Source organism: Hypanus sabinus, chromosome 1, assembly GCF_030144855.1.
Source record: "Hypanus sabinus isolate sHypSab1 chromosome 1, sHypSab1.hap1, whole genome shotgun sequence".
NCBI lineage: Eukaryota > Metazoa > Chordata > Chondrichthyes > Myliobatiformes > Dasyatidae > Hypanus > Hypanus sabinus.
The window spans coordinates 183,444,775-183,464,747 of NC_082706.1; the positions used below are offsets into that span (position 1 = coordinate 183,444,775).

The window sequence follows — 19,973 nt, forward strand, 5'->3', positions numbered from 1 at the left end:
AATGTTTCAGCAGGAGTAAAAAAAGATGAGGATTAGATTTAAAAGGTGGGGGAGAGGAGAAAGAACCACCAGGTGATAGGTGAAACCGGTGGGGGAGCATTGGGGGATGATGTAAAGCACTGGGATGTTGATTGGTGAAAGAGATACAGGGCTGGAGAAGGGGAATCTAATAAGAGAGGATAGAAGGCCATGGAAGAAAGAAAGGGGGGGAGGAGCACCAGAGGGAGGTGATGGGCAGACAAGGAGATAAAGTGAGAGACGGAAAGGGGGATGGGGAATGGTAAAAGGGGGGATGTTACTGGAAGTTCGAGAAGTCAATATTCATGCCATCAGGTTGGGGGCTACCCAGACGGAATACAAAGTGTTGCTCCTCCAACCTAAGTGTGGGCTCATCACAACAGTAGAGAAGGCCATGGATAGACATATTGGAATGGGAATAGAAAGTGGAATTATAATGGGGGCCACTGGGAGATCCCGCTTCTTCTGGCAAACAGAGCATAGGTTCTTGGCGAAGCAGTCTCCCAATCTATGTCAGGTCTCACCAATATACAGGAGGCCGCAGTGGAAGCACCGGACACAGTAAATGGCCTGAGCAAACTCACAGGTGAAGTGTCGCCTCACCAGGAAAGACTGTTTGGGGCCCTGAATAGTAGTGAAGGAGGAGGTGCGGCACTTGTTCCACTTGCAAGGTTAAGTGTCAGGAGGAGGATCAGTGGGGAGGAACAAATAAACAAGGGAGTCATGTAGGGACTGATCCCTGCAGAAAACAGAAAGTGGGGAGGGGGTGGGATCCCATTGGAGATTGTGGTTGGTGGTGGGATCCCGTAGGAGAATTGTGTGTTGGACACGGAGGCTGGTGGGGTGATAGGTGAGGACAAGAGGAACCATATCCCTGGTAGGATGGCGGGTGGATGGAGTGAGAGTAGATGTGCGTGAAATGAAAGCGATGCAGTTGAGGTCAGCATTGGAGGAAGGGAAGCCCCTTTCTTGGTAAAAAGAGGACATCTCCCTCATTCTGGAGTGAAGAGCCTTATCCTGAGAGCAGATGCAGTGGAGATGGAGGGATTGAGAGACAGGGATGCCGTTTTTATAAGTAACAGGGTAGGATGAGGTATAGTCCAGCTAGCTGTGAGAGTCCGTGGGTTTATAATAACCATCAGTCGGTAAGCTTATATTTTGTCTGGATAGCCTCTGATCTGATAGCATAAACGTCGATTTCTTGAACTTCCTGTATTGACTCCCCTTTCTCTCCTTCTCCATTCCCCATCCCCTTTTCCATCTCTCAACTTATCTCCTTGCCTGCCCATCGTCTCCCTCTGGTGCTCCTACACACTTTTCTTTCTTCCATGGCCTGTCCTATCCGATCTTATTCCCCCTTCTCCAGCCTTGTACCTCGTTCACCAATCAACTTCCCGACTCTTTACTTCACCCCCTCCCCCTCCTAGATTCACCTAACACCTTGTATTCCTCCCTCCCCTCCCTCCACCTTTTAAATCTACTCCTCATCTTTTTTTTTAACCAGTCCTGCTGTAGGTTCTTGGTCCGAAATGTCAACTACTTTTTTCTATAGATGCTGCCTATCCTGCTGAATTCCTCCAGCATTTTGCTTAGATTTCCAACATCTGCAGATTTTCTCTTGTTTGTGAAGAATTGGTTGATTCTGGTTGCCCAAAGATCTAGAGATAACTTACAAATGTTTTAATTGTAGAATGAAAAATTATGCTCTTGCTTAGTGACTCTCTCAGTCACTGTGATGTTCATTCTTGGCCTTCACCAGTTATGTACCGCTAAGCCTGATGTTTTCACATGTTCACATTTTCACATAGCAATAACTGCTAACTATTCATCTTTTAAAGACACTAAACCTAATTAATCCATGTTATCTCTGCTCACGCACATTCAGGCACACATATAGAGCAATGGCTAACAAAAAAGTACTTTGCAGCAATTAGTTCTTCTGAGTCACTTTCCTAAGAATTGCTTTTATCACCTCTGCTTTACGTGTGTTCAACTCCCCAGACTCTCCCCAGGTTTCTTCAATTTATCAATAATACCAGTTCTTGTTTTGAAACAATCAAATGAGTAATCTGGTTTAAAACCACATTAACCTTTAATTTTGGGAATGTCAGTTTGCCTAGCATATTGCCCCACATATTAAGCATCATTTCTTACTCTTAGTTATTTGATTATTTATTTTACAAAGAACATGTTATATCAAAATAGTCTAGCCAGCCAATGGAAATAACCAATTTACAAAGCTAGAGCACAGGCTCAATAATTTCCAGCATCTGCAGATTCCCTCGTGTTTGCTCAATAATAACGTACTGTTTTTAATTACATATTTCCATTGCATTAGTTTAACTTAACCTTGCCACCAATTTATGATTTATTCACAGATAAAAAATATTCCCACCCTGCCACACAATTCAGAAATGGTGCACCTTGTAAGGTGATTATTTCTGCTTAAGTGCTTCATGATTTGACTGTATAATAGCAGCTGATTTAATAGGATATCTTCAGAAACAGATATACACTAAAAATATCCCGGTTTGAGCTTCTATGTGTAATTTAACATTTATTTGGAGAGGACAACATCTCTATTACATACTTAAAGACAAAATAGATGAGATGGCAGTGTTACATATGTGGACAATACATTTACAGTTTCTGAGAAATGAGGCGAGAATATGGTTGGGTTGAGTTGCCCTCCAACCATGGCAATCCAGTTGCAAGCGGTTCATCATCATACGAGGAGATATCGTCAGTGCACTGTTCACTTATGGTGTGTCCTTCTCTGATGTTCATAGGAATACGAGATCCTGTAGATGCTGGAAACATTGAGCAACACACACAAAATGCTAGAGGATTTCAGCAAGTCAAGCAGCATCTATGGAGGGAAATAAAGTCGATGTTTTAGATTGAGATCCTAGGTTTGTTGTGGTTTGTCCATCATCATCGATGAAGACCTTGATACCATTTGATGCTGGTGTGGAGACTAGTGCTTGATTTGGATTTAAGTGAGGAAGAGTTGCACAGCGTCAGCCTCACTCTCTTCCCAATTCCCATCTGGATCCAGTGGCAAGATGAGTCAAGAGGGCTGGAGATGGGACAAGGCGCAGTGGATGAGCAGGACATCTTCTGTTTCTTGTTGTGCTCTACCCGTTCCACGGCGCTTGCAGAGACCGCCTTCTTGACCGTTGGACCTTCCATTGAGGTCTTGTCTGCTCAATCCGCTGGAGTCTGTCTTCACATGCCTGGGATAGACAACTCCCTATCTCACCAAGGGTTTGAGACCTGTCGGCTACCCTTACCTGGTTTAGCCGGCTTGTTGAAGCCGTTGCCCGGGGTGTGGCCGCTGTCGCATGCAAACAGCTACAGAGAGCCACAGGTGAGAGCTGAGTGCCAGGTGGGGGCCAAAGATGGACAAACTGCCTGAAAAGGATGCAGCATGTTCCCCCACCAGAGGCACTACCTCTCCCAGACACCTCATACACTCCTCTGTTTGTATTACAGGTGAGAAGCCACACCTATAGCCATTTGTATTTGACTTATTATAATGAAGTCTCCAGCAGCTTCCTTAATATAATGTTGAAAGGCTTCAGAAAAAAATTCAATGCACCACTGATTTTTAACACTTGTGCTTGGTGAGCTGAACTCCCTTTAGTGAAGTAATTCCTTTTCTAAGTAAGACTTTTTAAAATGCTTTCCTTGTTTGTTGCTTTTAGGAATTAGCAAAGTCTTGAACCAACATGCATGTCTTTTATTTACACATGATAACTGCCATTAGCAATATGCTAGCGTTGTTAGCATCAAGAATACCATTGTGCGCCATGACACCAACTTCCTTTGTTAACACAATTTTTCGCAATGATTGACTTTGGTCACTTCAATTACTCAATATTTTGGGAATTTCCATGGGGAAGATTTGGAGTAGGTTTTACAAAGTACAATAAACTTGCAAAGGTTAATTGATTAGAGAACCACTCATTCAAAATGTAAATTGGAACTAATGTTTTGGAATTTGAATTTAGTATAATGACCTTAAGTTGGTTCATGCCATTAAGCACTACTGACTTTAAAGATAGGGAGAAATGTTTTCTTCAAACCAATATAGCAAGGAATGGAAGAATAAAGATAACTTTTGAACTTTTACAGGTCTAGGGAGGAAGAAATCCAAGGAACCATACTCGCAATGACAGGCACACAACTATTGTTTCCACCTACTGTATATGCTTCTCTATAACATGGCTCATTTCCAAGCTTTGTTCCAATATGTGTGCTGTACTCTTATGACTTGGTTTCCCCTATTAAATAATACCCCACTAGTTCCCTCCCACATCTCAGCAGTTCATTCTGAAATCATCACAAATTGCAATTTTTGTATCATCTTTTCTGAACATACAGTTAAATATTTCCTTTGTGATTTTGGTAACCATTACACCTAACTCATCTCTATTCTGCAAGTGTATTATATTAATGATTTAAACCATATACTGGAAAGGCAGGGCGTTGGGATCAGAGACAAGAAGCAATTTCACTCGCGAGGTTCACTCCCCTGTCTCTCTGTGGCTCTAAGGTTATGAAGACTGCCCCTGGCCCTGGTGCTCCATACTTGCTAATATGATGGACTGATACCGAGTCTCGGACTTAACCCACGCTGCTCCGGGGTTCAGATCTAAGGACTCATTTTGTTTTGAAATGTTGTTGTTTGCTTCTGTTGTTTCTATGATTTGTGTTCCCCCCCCCCCCCCATTTCTCTGTGCATTGGGTGTTGGTCTTTATTTTATTATTTTTTTTAAATTGTGTTCTTTTCGGAGTCTTGCTTTGTGGTTATCTGCAAACAAACAAATCTCAAGGTTGTATAATTTAAACATTTTTTTGATTATAAAATGTACTTTGAAGGTAGGGCTGGGCAGCGAGACAAAAAAGAAAGTAAAATTGTTAAGGGAAGAAGAATAAAAGGTAGGAGTTGTTGAATTTGAAATGATCAAAGTCCATCCAATTTATCTTTTACCATTGTGATATTATTACAATGGAATCATTGAATACTCACACCAATCAATCTTTTGTAATCTCTTTTTGCAGGTGGATTCATAGTGAAACAGATGTTAGTTTCTGTAAAGCAAACATTCCAATACAAATGCTGAAGTGCATAAGTCAACAATGCCTTTGAACTCTACAGCAGGATCACCAGGTAAATATTTGGTAACCGTAGAAATTATTGATAGTTGGATAATGGAGCTGATATATTTAAAATTATTTTCTTACAGTGAATGTCGTCACTGAGCAATTAAGTGCTCTGGAAATGCAGTAACTCTCTCTAACTTACCAGTTATTCATAGTCCTGTTTCAGATTCTGAATGAAGGTTTCTGTCTGAAGCTTTGACTTTTCTTCCCTTCTGTCTGACTTGCTGAGTACCTCCAACATTTTGAGAGCGTAGCTTCAGATTCAGTTTATTGTCATATAAACCAGAGTGCAGTGAAATTCCTTGCTTCCGTAAAGCCCACAGAATAAACCATGTACATTAAAGTAATAAAAATAACAATTTAGATACTTGGGATCCAGGGTGACTTTCCTGGTTAATTCAGAATAGGTCTGAAGACAGAGGGAGGTACTCATTGGAACATATTCTGGCTGGAGGTTTGTGACTAGTGGTTGCTGCAGGAATCTGTACTGGGACTGTTGTGTATTTACTATTTCAGTTATATTTGAGTGATCTTTTATACATTTTGTTCGATTAAGTTTTTCTGTTTGTTTAAATGATTCATGATGAGTTATATGTATAAATATGTGAATTGCATACGTTATCATCTTGCTTGAAGTAACCTCAAAGTTAGACCTGCATTTCAGACTCGCGTGTATTCCTTGAATCAGTTTAATGTGTTGAAGTTACAAAACATTAACACTGGCGATGAGGTATTTTTAAAACGAACTCGAGACGGCTGCTGACCTATTCAAGCGCAGCAAGGTGTTTGAACTTTAAAAAACACAGCGAGTAAAAAATGCAGCCCAGCACGTGCAGAGATTCTGAATAAAAAGAAGGGCCATAAATAAAAGAATTCAGGGTTCATAAACTATAAGCACCCAGTGATAATAATTATTGAAATAATCAAAAATGGCTGGCTACATTGGAAGGATTGTTTGATTAAACAATGGATAGTTGGCTCATGTATACTGAGATATTGCAACATTATTTTGAAACAAGTGAAATAGCTAATTAGAAGCGTGTGCCAATTCTGCTAAGTGCCTCGGGTTTAATCGCATTCAGTTTGCTTCAAAGTTTGACTGCCACAAACAAATCTGCAGAAATAAGCTTTACTGATTGTAAAAGGAGTACAGGAACTCTTGGAAGCAAAGCCATTGTTGATTGCAGAATGCTTTAGGTTTCATAAGTGGATTCAAAAGGGAGGGGAGACCATTTCAGCACACTTGGCTGAATTGAAGGATTGTCAGTGATGGACTTAATGATGCACTGAGAGATCACTTAACTTGTGGAATTTTAAAAGAAAGCATTCAAAAATGACTCCTACCTGAAGCATAACTTACATTTAAAGGAGTAATTAAAATCACTGTTTCAATGGAAACTGCAGAGGGAGATGCAATTGAGTTGCAGTCAGGAATGAAAAAGAGTGTGAATATGATTGTAACATCTAAACAGAAACCAGCCTGGCTGAACAAATAGTGCTACCTTTATGGCTGGCGCTCACATAGACCAAATAAACGCAGATTTAAAGGTGAAATTTGCAGAAAATGCAACAAAGTAGGACACACAGAGTGAGTTGGGCAGGCAAAAATGAATGCACTGCTCAGGAAAGAGAAAAAGCTAAAAAGTCAAGCTGCATTTCAAAAAGAGCACCGAACTGCACACTGTTGATGAAAAATCTGATAACGATACCAGTGGCACAGGACTGTGTGGCCTGAAAAACTTACAGTGTGAAAGTTAACAATAGACAAGCAATATGGTTTACACAAGAGGGAATGGCAAATTAATTCAAGTGGAATTGGGCAGTGGCTCAGCTGTTTCAGTCATTCACAAGATGAGTCTGAAGGGCATTTCAAAGATATTAAACTGAAGCCTTCAGATATCCAACTAGGAGTTTGTGCTGGAGAAAAGATAGCTCCTGTGAGAATGACATTTGTAATTTACGTGCCACATCCCTTGTGGCGAAACCATATGAAAGTGAATTAAGAAAGATACTGGACAATGCCACAGCAATCTTCAATGATGGCGTTGGAAATCGCAAGCATATCGAGCCTAAAATAGTGTTAACTGAAAATGTTGCACCCAAGCCTGTCCTGTTCCTTATACCATCCACGATAAAATAGACAGTGAGCTAGAGCACATGGAGGCTGAAGGAATTATTTCCTGGTTGAATGGAGCCCATGGGCAATGCCAATGGTTCCAATCGCCAAGAAGAATGAGTCTATCAGGATTGGTGGTTGATTTTATGGCCACCATCAATGCAGTTCTGGAAGTAAATCAATGCCCCCTGCCCAGGATAGAGGATATCCTTGCAAACCTTTCTGGAGGAAAACACTTCAGGGAAGTGGACTTTGCTGAGGCCTACTTGCAGATGGAGATAGAACAAGAGTCCAAAATGTTTCTCTCCTTAAGTTCTCACAAAGGGCTTTATTGCTACAATAGGCTTATTTTTGGAGTAGCATCTGCACTGGCACCCTGGCAGAAAGCTATGGACCAGGTGCTGCACAACTGCCCAGGCACTCAGTGTTACCAGTAAAGAAGTCAAGAACATCTCCAAAACCTCAAGACAGTGTTAAAAAAGATTAAAATTCATTGGCTCAGAGCACGACACGACAAGTGTGAATTCTTTAAACCAAACGTCACTTACTGTGGTCACACGATAGAAGCACAAGTGTGCTGAGAAAATTCAAGCAGTGGTGGATGCCCCAAAGCCAAAGAACATGCCAAACCCAGCTCGTGTGCTCCACTTCTTAAACTCATTACTGCAGATTGGGAAGAAATGACAATGGGCAAAACACTCCGAGAGGTTTCTCAAAAAGGTAAGGAAATGATGATGTCATACACTGTACTGACACATTATGATTACATCATCCAGTGAAGCTTTCCTGTGACACCTCTTCTTATATTACAGGTGCAGTCATGTCACATGTCATGAGTGATGGAAGTGAACACCCCATGGTCTTTGCATTACGGTTCCTTCCCGCTGCAGAGAAAAATTACACACGGATTGACAGAAAGACCTTGAGTCTGGTTTGGAGTATAAGATGTTTCAACTAGTACTTGTATGGGAGAGAGTTTACCATCATCAACGACGAGTGTCCATTTTCAATTGAGAGAAAGGTGTTTCACCAACAGCAGTGACACGACTGCAGGGATGGGCTCTGTTTCTTGGAGGACACAATTACAAGATTGAATTCAACAGGACAATTAATCATGGAAATGCTGATGAATTGCCCTGTTTACCCTTGGAAATGGAAGTGCCAGGAATATTTACTAAAAAAGACACTCCTTTTGACTTATTCCCCTAATGCAAATCAAAAGTCTCCCTATTAACGACAGAGATGATCCAAAGGGAAACCAGAAAAGATCCCACTCTGTCTCGGGTCTACATTATCACTGAAAATGGCTGAAATGTGCAACAGACACTCCTGTTTCCCATCTTTACCAGCGCTGAGATGGCGGAGGTTGCCTTATCAGGCGATCGAGAGTAGTTGTACCATCCAAGCTGAGAGCTAAAATGTTGGAGGAGTTGCTTGCTGGTCTTCTATGTGTGGTTAAAATGAAAGTGTTAGCTCGAAGCTTTATCTAGTGGCCTGGGATGGATCAGCAGATCAAGCAGCTTGCTATGCACTGTGTAGGATGCCAACATGTCCAGAAGATGCCAAGAGCAGCACCTCTCCATCCCTGGGAATGGCCTGCATTCTCCTGGCAGAGGATTCACGTGGATCTTGCCTGACTGTTCATGGGCACCAAGTTTCTCAGTAGTAGTGGATGCAGCTACAAAGCAGCCAGGAGTGTGACAACTGTAGCTTCACACACTGCTGATGTGTTGAGAAGCCTTTTTGCAAGGACTGGTGCTCCCAAATACTCAGACAGTGACAATGGACCACAGCTTGTGGGGGAGCAGTTCCGATCATTCCTAGAAATTAATGGAATACCACATATCACATCTGCACTGTGCCACCCAGTTATAAATGGCTTGGCGGAGAAGTTTGCCCAGTCTAAGGAACCTGATGCGAGCAATATCAGCAGAACACACTCCACTACTACTGAACCAGAAGCTCGCTGATATTCTCCACGTATATTGTAATGCAACACACCACAACCAATAACTTACCAACCACGCTGTTCCAGGGTCGTCTCTTGCATTCACGCTTGGATCTCCTCAAACCCGATCTCTGGTTATGCTGCATCTGGAGAGTTGCATTTAGTTCTGTTTGTCCTGTTATAGGAAGGATGTGAAGGCTTTGGAGAAGGTTCAGGATGATGGTTTCAAGGGAGGTTGGACCAACTTGGGTTTTTTTCTCTCAAATAGTGGAAGCTAAGCAGAGACCTGAAAGAAGTTCAAAAGACTGAGAGACACAGATAAAGTAGGTTACTTGTATCTTTTTCCCAGGATCAAAATGTGTAATAGCATATGTTTAAGATGGAGAAGGAGGGGAGGAGGCTAAATTCAAGGAAGATGTGTGGGGCAATCTCTTTTTTGGAATGTGCTACCAGATTGCACTACAATCTTTGCACCATTCTATTATTTTATTCTTGTCTTAATTAAACACAGATCATTACAGCACAGGAACAGGCCCTTTGGCCCATTGCGTTGTGCAGAACTAGTTAAACTTCCAATGAAGCGAATCCCTTCTGCCTACACAATGTCAATGAACCCTACCGCCTATCGCACAATCCCTTTGACCTACTACTGTCAGGAAAAGCATCAGGACTCAGACTGCCAGACTGGACAATAGCTTCTTTCCTTAGGCTGACTAATGAATACCCTGCCACACCGAGGTCTCCTCACTAAGACAGCGACCTATTAACTGTACTGTTTATAGTTTACCTGTCCTGGGCACTACAAGCATTTTGAATTATATTTTATGAACTTATTTATGGTAGAATTTTGTTTTATGTTCTGTGTGTGGGTTCGCTGTGGTCTGGAAAAAAGTTGTTTTGTTTGATTATTTATGTGTACAGTCAGATGACAATAAACTTGAACTTGAGTATCCTTCTATTCTCTCCATTTTCATGTGCCTATCCAAGAATCTCTTTTGTATCTCTCGCGAGGCAAGGGAAAAGCACAATTTTCAACAACCACCCTAGGAGCATACCTCATGTTCTGCCTGGCTAGTTTCCAAACTGATGGTATGAATATCCTTTTCTCTAACTTCTGGTGATTATTTTCCTCTGCTTCACCCCCGCTGCCCCACCCTTTTTTGTTTTCCTCCATTTTGCTGGCCTTCTCCTCCCTTCTCCTTCCCCGCCTTCACCACCTCCCTTATCTTCTTCCCTTTATTTGATTTATTCCATGAGGAAAGGTATCTTCCTCACTGGAAGAATCTTGGGATACACTTCAAAGATAGGAGGTGAAGAGATAATTTTTCTTCAGCGATTGAGTCTTTGGACTCCTGCTTGGTCTTTGAATATTGTCCAGGCAGCTGGCAACAGATTCCTGTTGAGCAAAGGGATAACAGATGACAGGAATGCAGGTTTGTAGTTAGAATCTTACCATGTGATGGAGCACGTTTGAAGGGCTGAGTCGCTGACTCCTGTTCCTGATTCATATGTTCAACAACAGTGTTTTCATTACACAATCCGAGAAACCAACTACTTGAACACATTCTTTCAGATGCAAGCCAGAAAAGAAAAAGCACAATTTTCAATTAATATTTTGAACACCTTGTAAAGCAATAAAATTGAAAAGGTGCTGGGTTAAGTGGGAAGGTGCAGTACAGAGTTAGGCCATTTGGCCCATCAGGTATATACTCACCAGTCAGTACCTACCACATTCATCCCAGCAATTAGTTTATAGCCTTTTGTCTAAACAATTTAAGTGCTAGACAGTGATCTTTAGGTTCTTCCAGATGAGGAAATATCCTTTCCATGTTCAATGAGTTAAGAACCCTCAGATCTTAAGCATTTTAATGAATCTTCTACTTTTTTCAATTACAGCAGATGCAGGCTATCCAACCTTTTCTCATGAGACAACTCACCCATTGCAGATACATGACGAATAACTCTCCATTGAACAACTGTTAGTTACCCCGCTTCAGCTACTCTCCAACACTGTATTCCAGATCTTCTCTGGGTGGAAAATGGTCTGCTTCAAATCCCCTCTAAATCTTTTGACCCTTACCCTAAATCTCTCAACTAGTTTTATTTACCTCTGACATGGGAATAGTTTCCTGCAGTTCGCCTATCCATACCCCTCATAAGCAACACACACAAAATGCTGGAGGAGCTCAGCAGGCCAGGCAGCGTCTGTGGAAAAGAGGACAGTCGACGTTTTGGGCTGAGACCTTTCATCAGGACTGGAGAAAAAATGATGAGGAGTAGAGTTAAAAGGTGGGAGGAGGGGAGGTAGAAACACGAGGTGATGGGTGGAACCAGGAGGGGGAGGTGTGAAGACCCTCATGCCCCTCATTATTTTGTTTACACCAGTCAAGTCTCTCTAACTACTTCCTCTCCAATCTCTCCTCATAACTGGAATGCTCCATTCCAGGTAGTATCCTGGTAAGTTTTTGCTGCCACCTTGAAAAGTACTTTATCATAAATGTTTAATAGTATTTTAAAGATCTATTGTATTATATATGTATGTTAAAATTCAACTCAATTTTAAATCAGTTTAGGCACAGAAAATTAAGTATGCATTGTAAAACCACTTGGGTCTTATGCAACATTATTTTAATCTTATGCAGATGATCTTACAGTGAGATTTGTTGGTAAATCTGAGGCCCCTGTTGGTCATAGTTGACCCATGGATATTTTGTCTTAGCTGTTTAGGTATGCAAGCCAGGGCAGTACGATATGGAGAGCAAGCTGTTACCCATGTAACAAGCTCCCTCTCTCCAAACGAATGGCAGAGACCGATACAGTTTGGTGCAAGCAGGGTCGCAGGAGAGGCCAGTCAGCGTTGAACTCAAGGTAGGACTGCTTTGGGACTCCCACTTTGGACTTTCCCCTCGAGGTTTACTCCCGAAGCCTTCCCCATGAGTGAGTATAGCTGCAAGACAATGGAGGTTTGAGATCAGAGTTTTCCTTCTCCGAGATGAGCTGTCAACCTCGCCTGACAAACCCCATCTGCCTGAAGCGACTAGTTTTAAGGTGCCAGTAACCCACCTTTACTCCTTCTCCTGTCAGCAGAAATGATTCCACTGGGCTTTATAGCTAAGCCACACATGAAGGCCAGGAGCTGGACTTGGTTGTCAGAGGCTATTTGAGGCGCACATCACTGGGAGCATTTAATAGGTAGTCAGAGCTTGTCCCCATTACCACCCCCGGCTGTAACAACTTCAAGGAACAAGTTGGTAAATACGAGGTATTTTATCAGTTGATTTGCCATTTTGCCATTTTTAGCGTGGTGAATACTGAAAACAGCTTGTGGAGGAGTACTGAATCATTGGCAGAAACTGGATTATTAAGTAATATATGTGTTCTTTTGCTGCTATTTTATTTATGAATTCATTGCAAACCTGTTCATTAGAACATAAGAAATAGGAGCGAGAGTAGGCCATCTGGCCCATCGAGCCTGCTCTACCATTCAATACGATCATGGCTGATTGGACCATCGACTCATCTCCATCTACCTGCCTTTTCCCCATAACCCTTAATTCCCCTACTATGCAAAAATCTATCCAACCTTGTCTTAAATATATTTACCGAGGTAGCCTCCATTGCTTCATTGGGCAGAGAGTTCCACAGATTCACCACTCTCTGGGAAAAGCAGTTCCTCCTCATCTCCATCCTAATCTTGAGGCTATGTCCCCTAGTTCTAGATCACCTACCAGTGGAAACAGCTTTCCTGCCTCTATCTTATATATCCCTTTCATAATATTATCTGTTTATGTAACATCTCCTCTCTTTCTTCTAAATTCCAGTGAGTACAGTCCCAGGCAACTCAATCTTTCCTCATAGTCTAACCCCCTCATCTCTGGAGTCAACCTTATGAATCAACTCTGCACTTCCTTCGAGGCCAGTATATCATTCCTCAAGTAAGGAGACCAGAACTGCACGCAGTACTCCAGCTGCGGCCTCACCGGTACCCCGTACAGTTGCAGCATAGCCTCCCTGCTGTTAAATTCAATCCCTCTAGCAATGAAGGCCAACATTCCGTTTGCCTTCTTGATAGCCTGCTGCACCTGCAAACCAACCTTTTGTGATTCATACGCAAGCACTCCCAAGTCTCTCTGCACAGCAGCATGCTGCAGTTTTTTTTTTTACCATTTACATAATAATCTGCTCTTCCATTTTTCCTTCCAAAGTGGATGACCTCGCATTTACCAACATTGTCCTCCATCTGCCAGACCCTTGCCCACTCACTTAACCTATCTATATCTCTCTGCAGACTCTCCATAACAATGGCACAATTTGCTTTTCCACTCAATTTAGTATCATCAGCAAACTTAGATACACTACACTTGGTCCCCTCTTCCAGATCATTAATGTACATCATGAACATTTGCTGGCTCAACACCAACCCTGCAGCACACCACTCACCATTGATTGCCAACAGGAGTAACACCCATGTATCCCAACTCTCTGCTTTCTATGAGTTAACCAATCCTCTATCCATATTAATCCATCACACTCACCTCTATGCATCCCTAGCTTATGGATGCAGTCTTTTATGCGGCAACTAATCGAGTGCCTTCTGGAAATCCAAGAAAATAATGCCCATCTCTTCCCCTCTATCCACCATGCTCATTATATCCTCAAAGATCTCCAGTAAGTTTGTCAAACAGGACCTGCCTTTGCTGAATCCATGCTGTGTCTGGCTGATGGATCCATTTCTTTCCAGATGCCTCACTATTAATGACAGCTTCAAGCATTTTCCCAACTACATATGTTCAGGAGGGTCAAATCAGATGAGGCTTGCAGCAGTACAACTCAGAGCTCATTTAACCGGTTTTATTAAAACCTGGTCAAACACCCACAAATGAAATCGTACGAAGATGGGCCGAAGGGCCTGTCTCTCTTTGTATCTTTCTATGACTCTAAATTCAAGCATTAATGAATATTACACTTGATGCTAAATGAAATTGCTACGAGTGTGAGGTAAAATGTTCCAAACTATTGTACTTAAACAGGACCTTGGCCTGTAGTACCATGATATACTGCTGCTGGCCTTTCTCTCCTAACGAGTTGTCAATCCTGTTTGAAACTGCCTTGTAAACTACTTTTTAAACTCAGAACACTGCTTGTTCTCTAACTCCCAACAACTTTAGATGGAATTCCCCAAGGACATCACTCAGGTTGTTCTGCCTCAAACTCCTCGCAAGGCATGTGTCTCTTACACCCCTGTAAACATTGACTGCAGCTGCCTCTCATTCTCTAAACAACGACACATCATCCACAAATCACACTGTAAACTCTGAGTAAAGCACCATCTGTTCTGACCGCACTGCTTTTAATCTCAGTGCTCTACACAGGCATCTTTTGATTCGCACAACAAAGATGCTGTGACTGGGCAAAAATCTTTTGAGTTTATCAGCAGTCTGAAACTTGTTAATGAATGTTTTCATTCACATTTATATTTGCAAATTGCCTGTTGAACACAGAGCTAGACATTACCAAAGTCATCTTGGTAATGTTTATTTTATTTATTTATAGAGATGCAGCAAGGGCCTTCCAGCAATCCCCTCATTTACTCCCAGTCTAATTACAGGGCGATTTACAATGACAAATTAATCTGCTAACCGGTACGTCTTTGGACTGTGGGTGGAACCGGAGCACCCTGAGAAAACGCACACAGTCACAAGGAGAACGTAAAACTCCCTACAGACAGCGGTGGGAGTTGAACCCGGGTCACTGGTACAATAAAGGATTGCGCTAATCAGTACACTACTGTGCGGCTTCTGTAGTGTCTTGTTACTTTGCTGATGTTGTCATGTAGCTAGATTTAAAAAAATATTTTCTAGATAAACAGTTCAGGATTTCTGTTTGAAAGGTTCAGTTCTGACTCTGGGCCCCACAGCACCTTGGGATAGGAGTTTTAGCCAACTCTTGGTTAATTTTAAAGTTTTCTATGCATTATGCATTCTTGTTGCAGGCTTCTGGAGATAACAAATCTGGATAAGATTGAGTTTTGGCTTTAGAGCTGAATTATGTCAAATAAACAGGCTGGTTCCTGCTGGTATCCAGCAGACCGTTATCAGTGAGAATAGGTTGCAACATCACTGTCACAATTAATTCTATCACAGATACTCAGTGCTCCTACTCTACTCCCAATACCAGGGGTTCCCGGTCTTTTTTATGCCATAGAACATTACTATCAACTGAGGGGTCTGTGGGCCCCAGGTTGGGAACTTCTGCCCTATACACTCACGACTGTGAGGCTAGAACCTACTGTAACCCCATCTACAAGCCTGCAGATGATAACACTGCAGTGGGCTGTGTTTCAGATAACGATGAGTCAAAGTTCAGGAAGAAGAATGAGAGCCTGATGTCAAGACAACGACCCTTCCCTCAATGTCAGCCAAACACAAGAGCTACTCATTGACATGCAGAAATGGTGTGGTGAAGGGGTGCAGTGCACATGCTCCTGTTTACAGCAAAGCTGCTGTAAAGGTGATTGTTGAGAGTTTCTGTTATGCTTTGTAACTTCAAAACATTAAATGAATGTGGAGGAAGACAAGGGAATCTGAAATTTGAGTCTAACTTCGGGTTTACTTTTAGCAAGGCGCGCACATATCATGTGGTAGCATGACGATCTCCGTAATTTACTCATCTTTACATACAACTCATAATGAATTATTTAAATGAATAAGAATGCTTAAACAATAAATATGTACAAGATTACTCAAATATTAAATACACAGCAGTTTCAAGTTCCTAGATGCAACCATCAACAAAAGCCTGTCCTGAGATCTCTGAGACCAAAAGATCTCTGAGGATCTAACCTGTTCCCAATATACCGATGTAGTTATAAAGAAGGCAAGACAGCAGCTATACTTTATTAGGAGTTTGAAGAGATTTGGCATGTCAACAAATACACTCAAAAACGTCTATTGTTGTACCGTGGAGAGCATTCTGACGGGCTGCATCACTGTCTGGTATGGAGGGGCTACTGGACAGGACTGAAAGAAGCTGCAGAAGGTTGTAAATCTAGTCAGGTTCTTCTTGGGTACTAGCCTACAATGTACCCAGGATATCTTTAGAGAGTGGTGTCTCAGAAAGGCATTGTCCATTATTAAAGACCTCCAGCACCCAGGGCATGCCCTTTTCTCACTGTTACCATCAGGTAGGAGATACAAAAGCCTGAAGGCACACACTCAATGATTCAGGAACAGCTTATTCCCCTCTGCCATCCAATTCCTAAGTGGACGTTGAATCTTTGGACACTGCCTCACTTTTTAAAAAAATATACGGTATTTCTGTTTTTGCACGTTTTAAAAAAACTATTCAATATATATAATTGATTTACTTGTTTATTTATTTATTTATTTTTAATTTATTATTATTTTTCTCTGCTAGATTCTGTATTGCATTGAACTGCTGCTGCTAGGTTAACAAATTTCATTTCACATGCCGGTGATAATAAACCTGATTCTGATTCCTACTATGTAGATGCCATGCCCTACAGTAGAAGACTCACCAATGTCTCTCCTTCTTCAGAAGGCTAAAGAAATATAGCATGTCCCCTTTGACCCTTACCCATTTTATCAATATGCTTTGGAAAGCATTCTATCCAAATGTATCACAGCCTTGTATGGCAGCTGTGACTTGTGACAGGAAGAAACTGCAGAAGGTTGTGGACACAGCTCACTACATCACAAAAATCAGCCTCTCTCTATTGACTCTGTACACTTCTCACTGTCTTGATAAAGCAGATAACATAATCAGAGTTCCCACCCACACCACACATTCTCTCTTCTCCATCTCCCCAACAGGCTCTAAAACCTTCTAGTATGATAACACTTGTCTGTTGCCACCCAGTCTAATTACTTATAGACTTGCACCTGATTCTCTACCTGCACTGCACCTTCTCTCTAACTGCAATACTTTATTCTGCAATCTGTTATTGTTTTCACCTTGAGCTACCACAATGCATTGTTGTAATAAGAAGATCTCAATGGACAAGTACTTTTCACTGTACCCTGGTGCATGTGACTATAATAAACAAACATACCAACTTTATTGAAGTTTGCTGTTTGCTTATTACAATTTTACAGAGCATATAGTTCAAAAAGATCTTTCTTGTAATCAAAGATCTGTTTGCAGAAAGTGTACAGTAATTCTTGAAATTGTCCTTGTTCATTCATGTCTAATTACATTCCAGTTTTTCAGAAAGCACTAATTTGATGGAAAAATGGAGGCGGGGGCAGTTTTCATCAGTTAATGGGTAAAATCACATTGATGAAATCTTCACGGGATCTTTACACCATCCCCTACTGAATAGTCTGTGCTAAACCAGGTCTTCATTTAAATGATCACTTGTGAGATGCAATCTTTAAAATGCACTTGAGGCATTGTGTCCTAGGATCAATTAACTTTAAGACTACTATAGGGGTTCCCAACCTGGGGTGTACAGACCACTTGACTAATGGTAGGGGTCCATGGCAAAAAGAAAGTTGGAAACCCCTTGTCTAGAAATGGAGTGATTCTTTCTTCCTGAACACAGATTTAGGGAATAACAAGTATGCAACTATTGTGATGGATATTCACTGTTCAAGCCTGGGGAGTCTTTTTGCCTGGCTTTCTACCACAGCAGCTGACACTTCCAGTGATCAAACAGTTGCTTTTGATTAAGTTAAACTTACAACCAATATCTCTTGCTCAGCTTCTTGCCATAAGTGGGAGCCACCCTTCAGTCCTTAATTTAAATTGTAAACAATGATCAGTCTGAAGACAGAAGGACAGCATTTCAAACAGCACTGGTCCACAGCACGGGGCTGGCTTCTCAAGAGATGCAGTGTAAGACAATTGGGTTGTGTTGATTGGGCCTGCATCAAGTCAGACAATACTGGCTAAGTTATTCAGTTCAAGGAAGTTTGCAGAACAGACTGATACTATCACTTGGCACATCAAATAGCTGATCTATCAATAGTTGGGAGATTTGTGTACTCAGAGAGTCAGCATTAATTCTGGGTGTTTGGGATCATTAGTGTAACGCTGTTACAGCACCGATGACCTCGGTTCAATTCTGCCACTGTCACATTTTCCTTGTAACTGCATGGGTTTCCTCCGGATGCTCCAGTTTCCTCCCACATTCCAAAGACACACAGGTTAGTAGGTTAATTGGTCACATGGGTGCAACTGGGCAGTACAGGCTCGTTGGGCCGGGAGAGTCTGTTGCTGTGCTGCCTGTCTAAATAAATACAAATCAATAAATGTCATCACCTCTTCAAAAATTCTGTGTGTCTATACTTAGATTCTTTAAGTCGGATTCACGACATTTTTTATGCCATGGACCCCTACCATTAACCAAGGGGTCCGTGGACCCCAGGTTGGGAGCCCCTGCTATTGATAGACTTTGAGAACATGTTTGATAAAATCCTTCACAAGTGACTTCCTGCCAAAATTGAAGTTCATAGCTGAAGTTAAATTATTGATGTGACTAGGAAAGTAGCCTGGCAGAATAGAGACATGCATATCTAAGTTGCCAATATTAGAAAAAATGTGAAGAATATTATCATAGTAGAGGGAAGTATCAAATTACAAAAAGGGATGTTGATAGATTGTGCAAGTGTGCAAGGCAGTGGCAAGGCAACTCATTTTAATACAGAATAGTTGCCTGAAAACAGAAGGCAAAATAGAGAAAAGTTAGATACCGCCTAGATCCTGAGAGCTGGATCTACTCGTGTCCTCTGTGCATCCATATTTAAAGGCTGGGTAAGTTGTGAATACAATTAAAAGATGAATGAAATGCTGAGCTCTTTAATTCGAGATCTAGAATTCAAGTGAGTTGAAGTTATCTTGCAGTGGTGCAGAACTCATGTTAGTTGGAATATGGTGAGCAGTTTCAGGCAGCACATTTTGGAAAGGTTAAATTGACCTTGAATTTACTTGAATGATACGTTCAGAGCTTAAATTATTTATTGTTCAGTTCTCATTATTAATATGATCTATGCATTGTTAATTTGTCTCATTTGATAGCATGTGTGCCTCATTATAACCTGGCTTAATTTTTCATATCAGTGCAGCATCGTCAGAGATGACTTCCTACAAGTGAAGCAAAGAGTCCCATCTGTCTTTGAAAGAATAATGAATATTGGAGGGGAATATTTAACTCTCTATCATGCTGCCAAACATATCATTTAATAATTTATCTCATTCACTGATGGTATGAAATTGCTGTGCAAAAATTGGCAAAGACGGACAACTTTACAGAAGCCATCTTTTGAACAGAAATCTTTTTGAATTGTCCTGAGAGTATGGTAAAATACTATATTAATGTAATTTCTTTGTGTGTGAGAAGTCCTGGACAGAATTGAAAAAAAAAATGATCCCAAGTATAAAGTAGAATTAGAAGGAGTGGTGAGAAAACTCAGATATTACAGACTCGAATCCAGAAAATTGAGGATTTAACCGCAATATGTAAAATGTTTAAATATATGTATTACGTCATGAAAGAATTTCAGGCTTGCATAAACATTAAATCGACATCATTCAACTTATTTATCTGGAAAAAAATAATCTACTCAATGGAATAATAATATCCCAAACAAAGTATTGTAGGTACTCTTAATCCACAGGCTGGCAGAGCTAAATTGTAAGTAATCCAGCCTAAATGTTTTATCTCTCATATGAGCCATCTTTTATTTCATTGCAAACGCATAC

At 41.3% G+C, this 19,973-nt stretch overlaps 1 protein-coding gene across 4 annotated transcripts in view; it reads left to right on the top strand.

Moving 5' to 3' along the window:
• tmem70 (transmembrane protein 70) overlaps positions 1-19,551 on the top strand; it is a 46,217-nt gene extending 26,666 nt beyond the window's left edge. For 2 of the 4 annotated variants that reach the window (XM_059983034.1, XM_059983044.1), the window contains 2 exons: positions 5,086-5,194; positions 8,116-10,200. In XM_059983034.1, coding sequence (XP_059839017.1) covers positions 5,086-5,147 — 62 coding nt within the window. In that variant the 3' untranslated portion in view covers positions 5,148-5,194; positions 8,116-10,200. Of the gene's footprint in view, positions 1-5,085; positions 5,195-8,115; positions 10,201-19,331 lie in introns of those variants that run through there. The other 2 variants (XM_059983054.1, XM_059983063.1) reach the window with 2 other exon arrangements.
• The last annotated feature ends 422 nt before the right edge of the window (positions 19,552-19,973 follow it).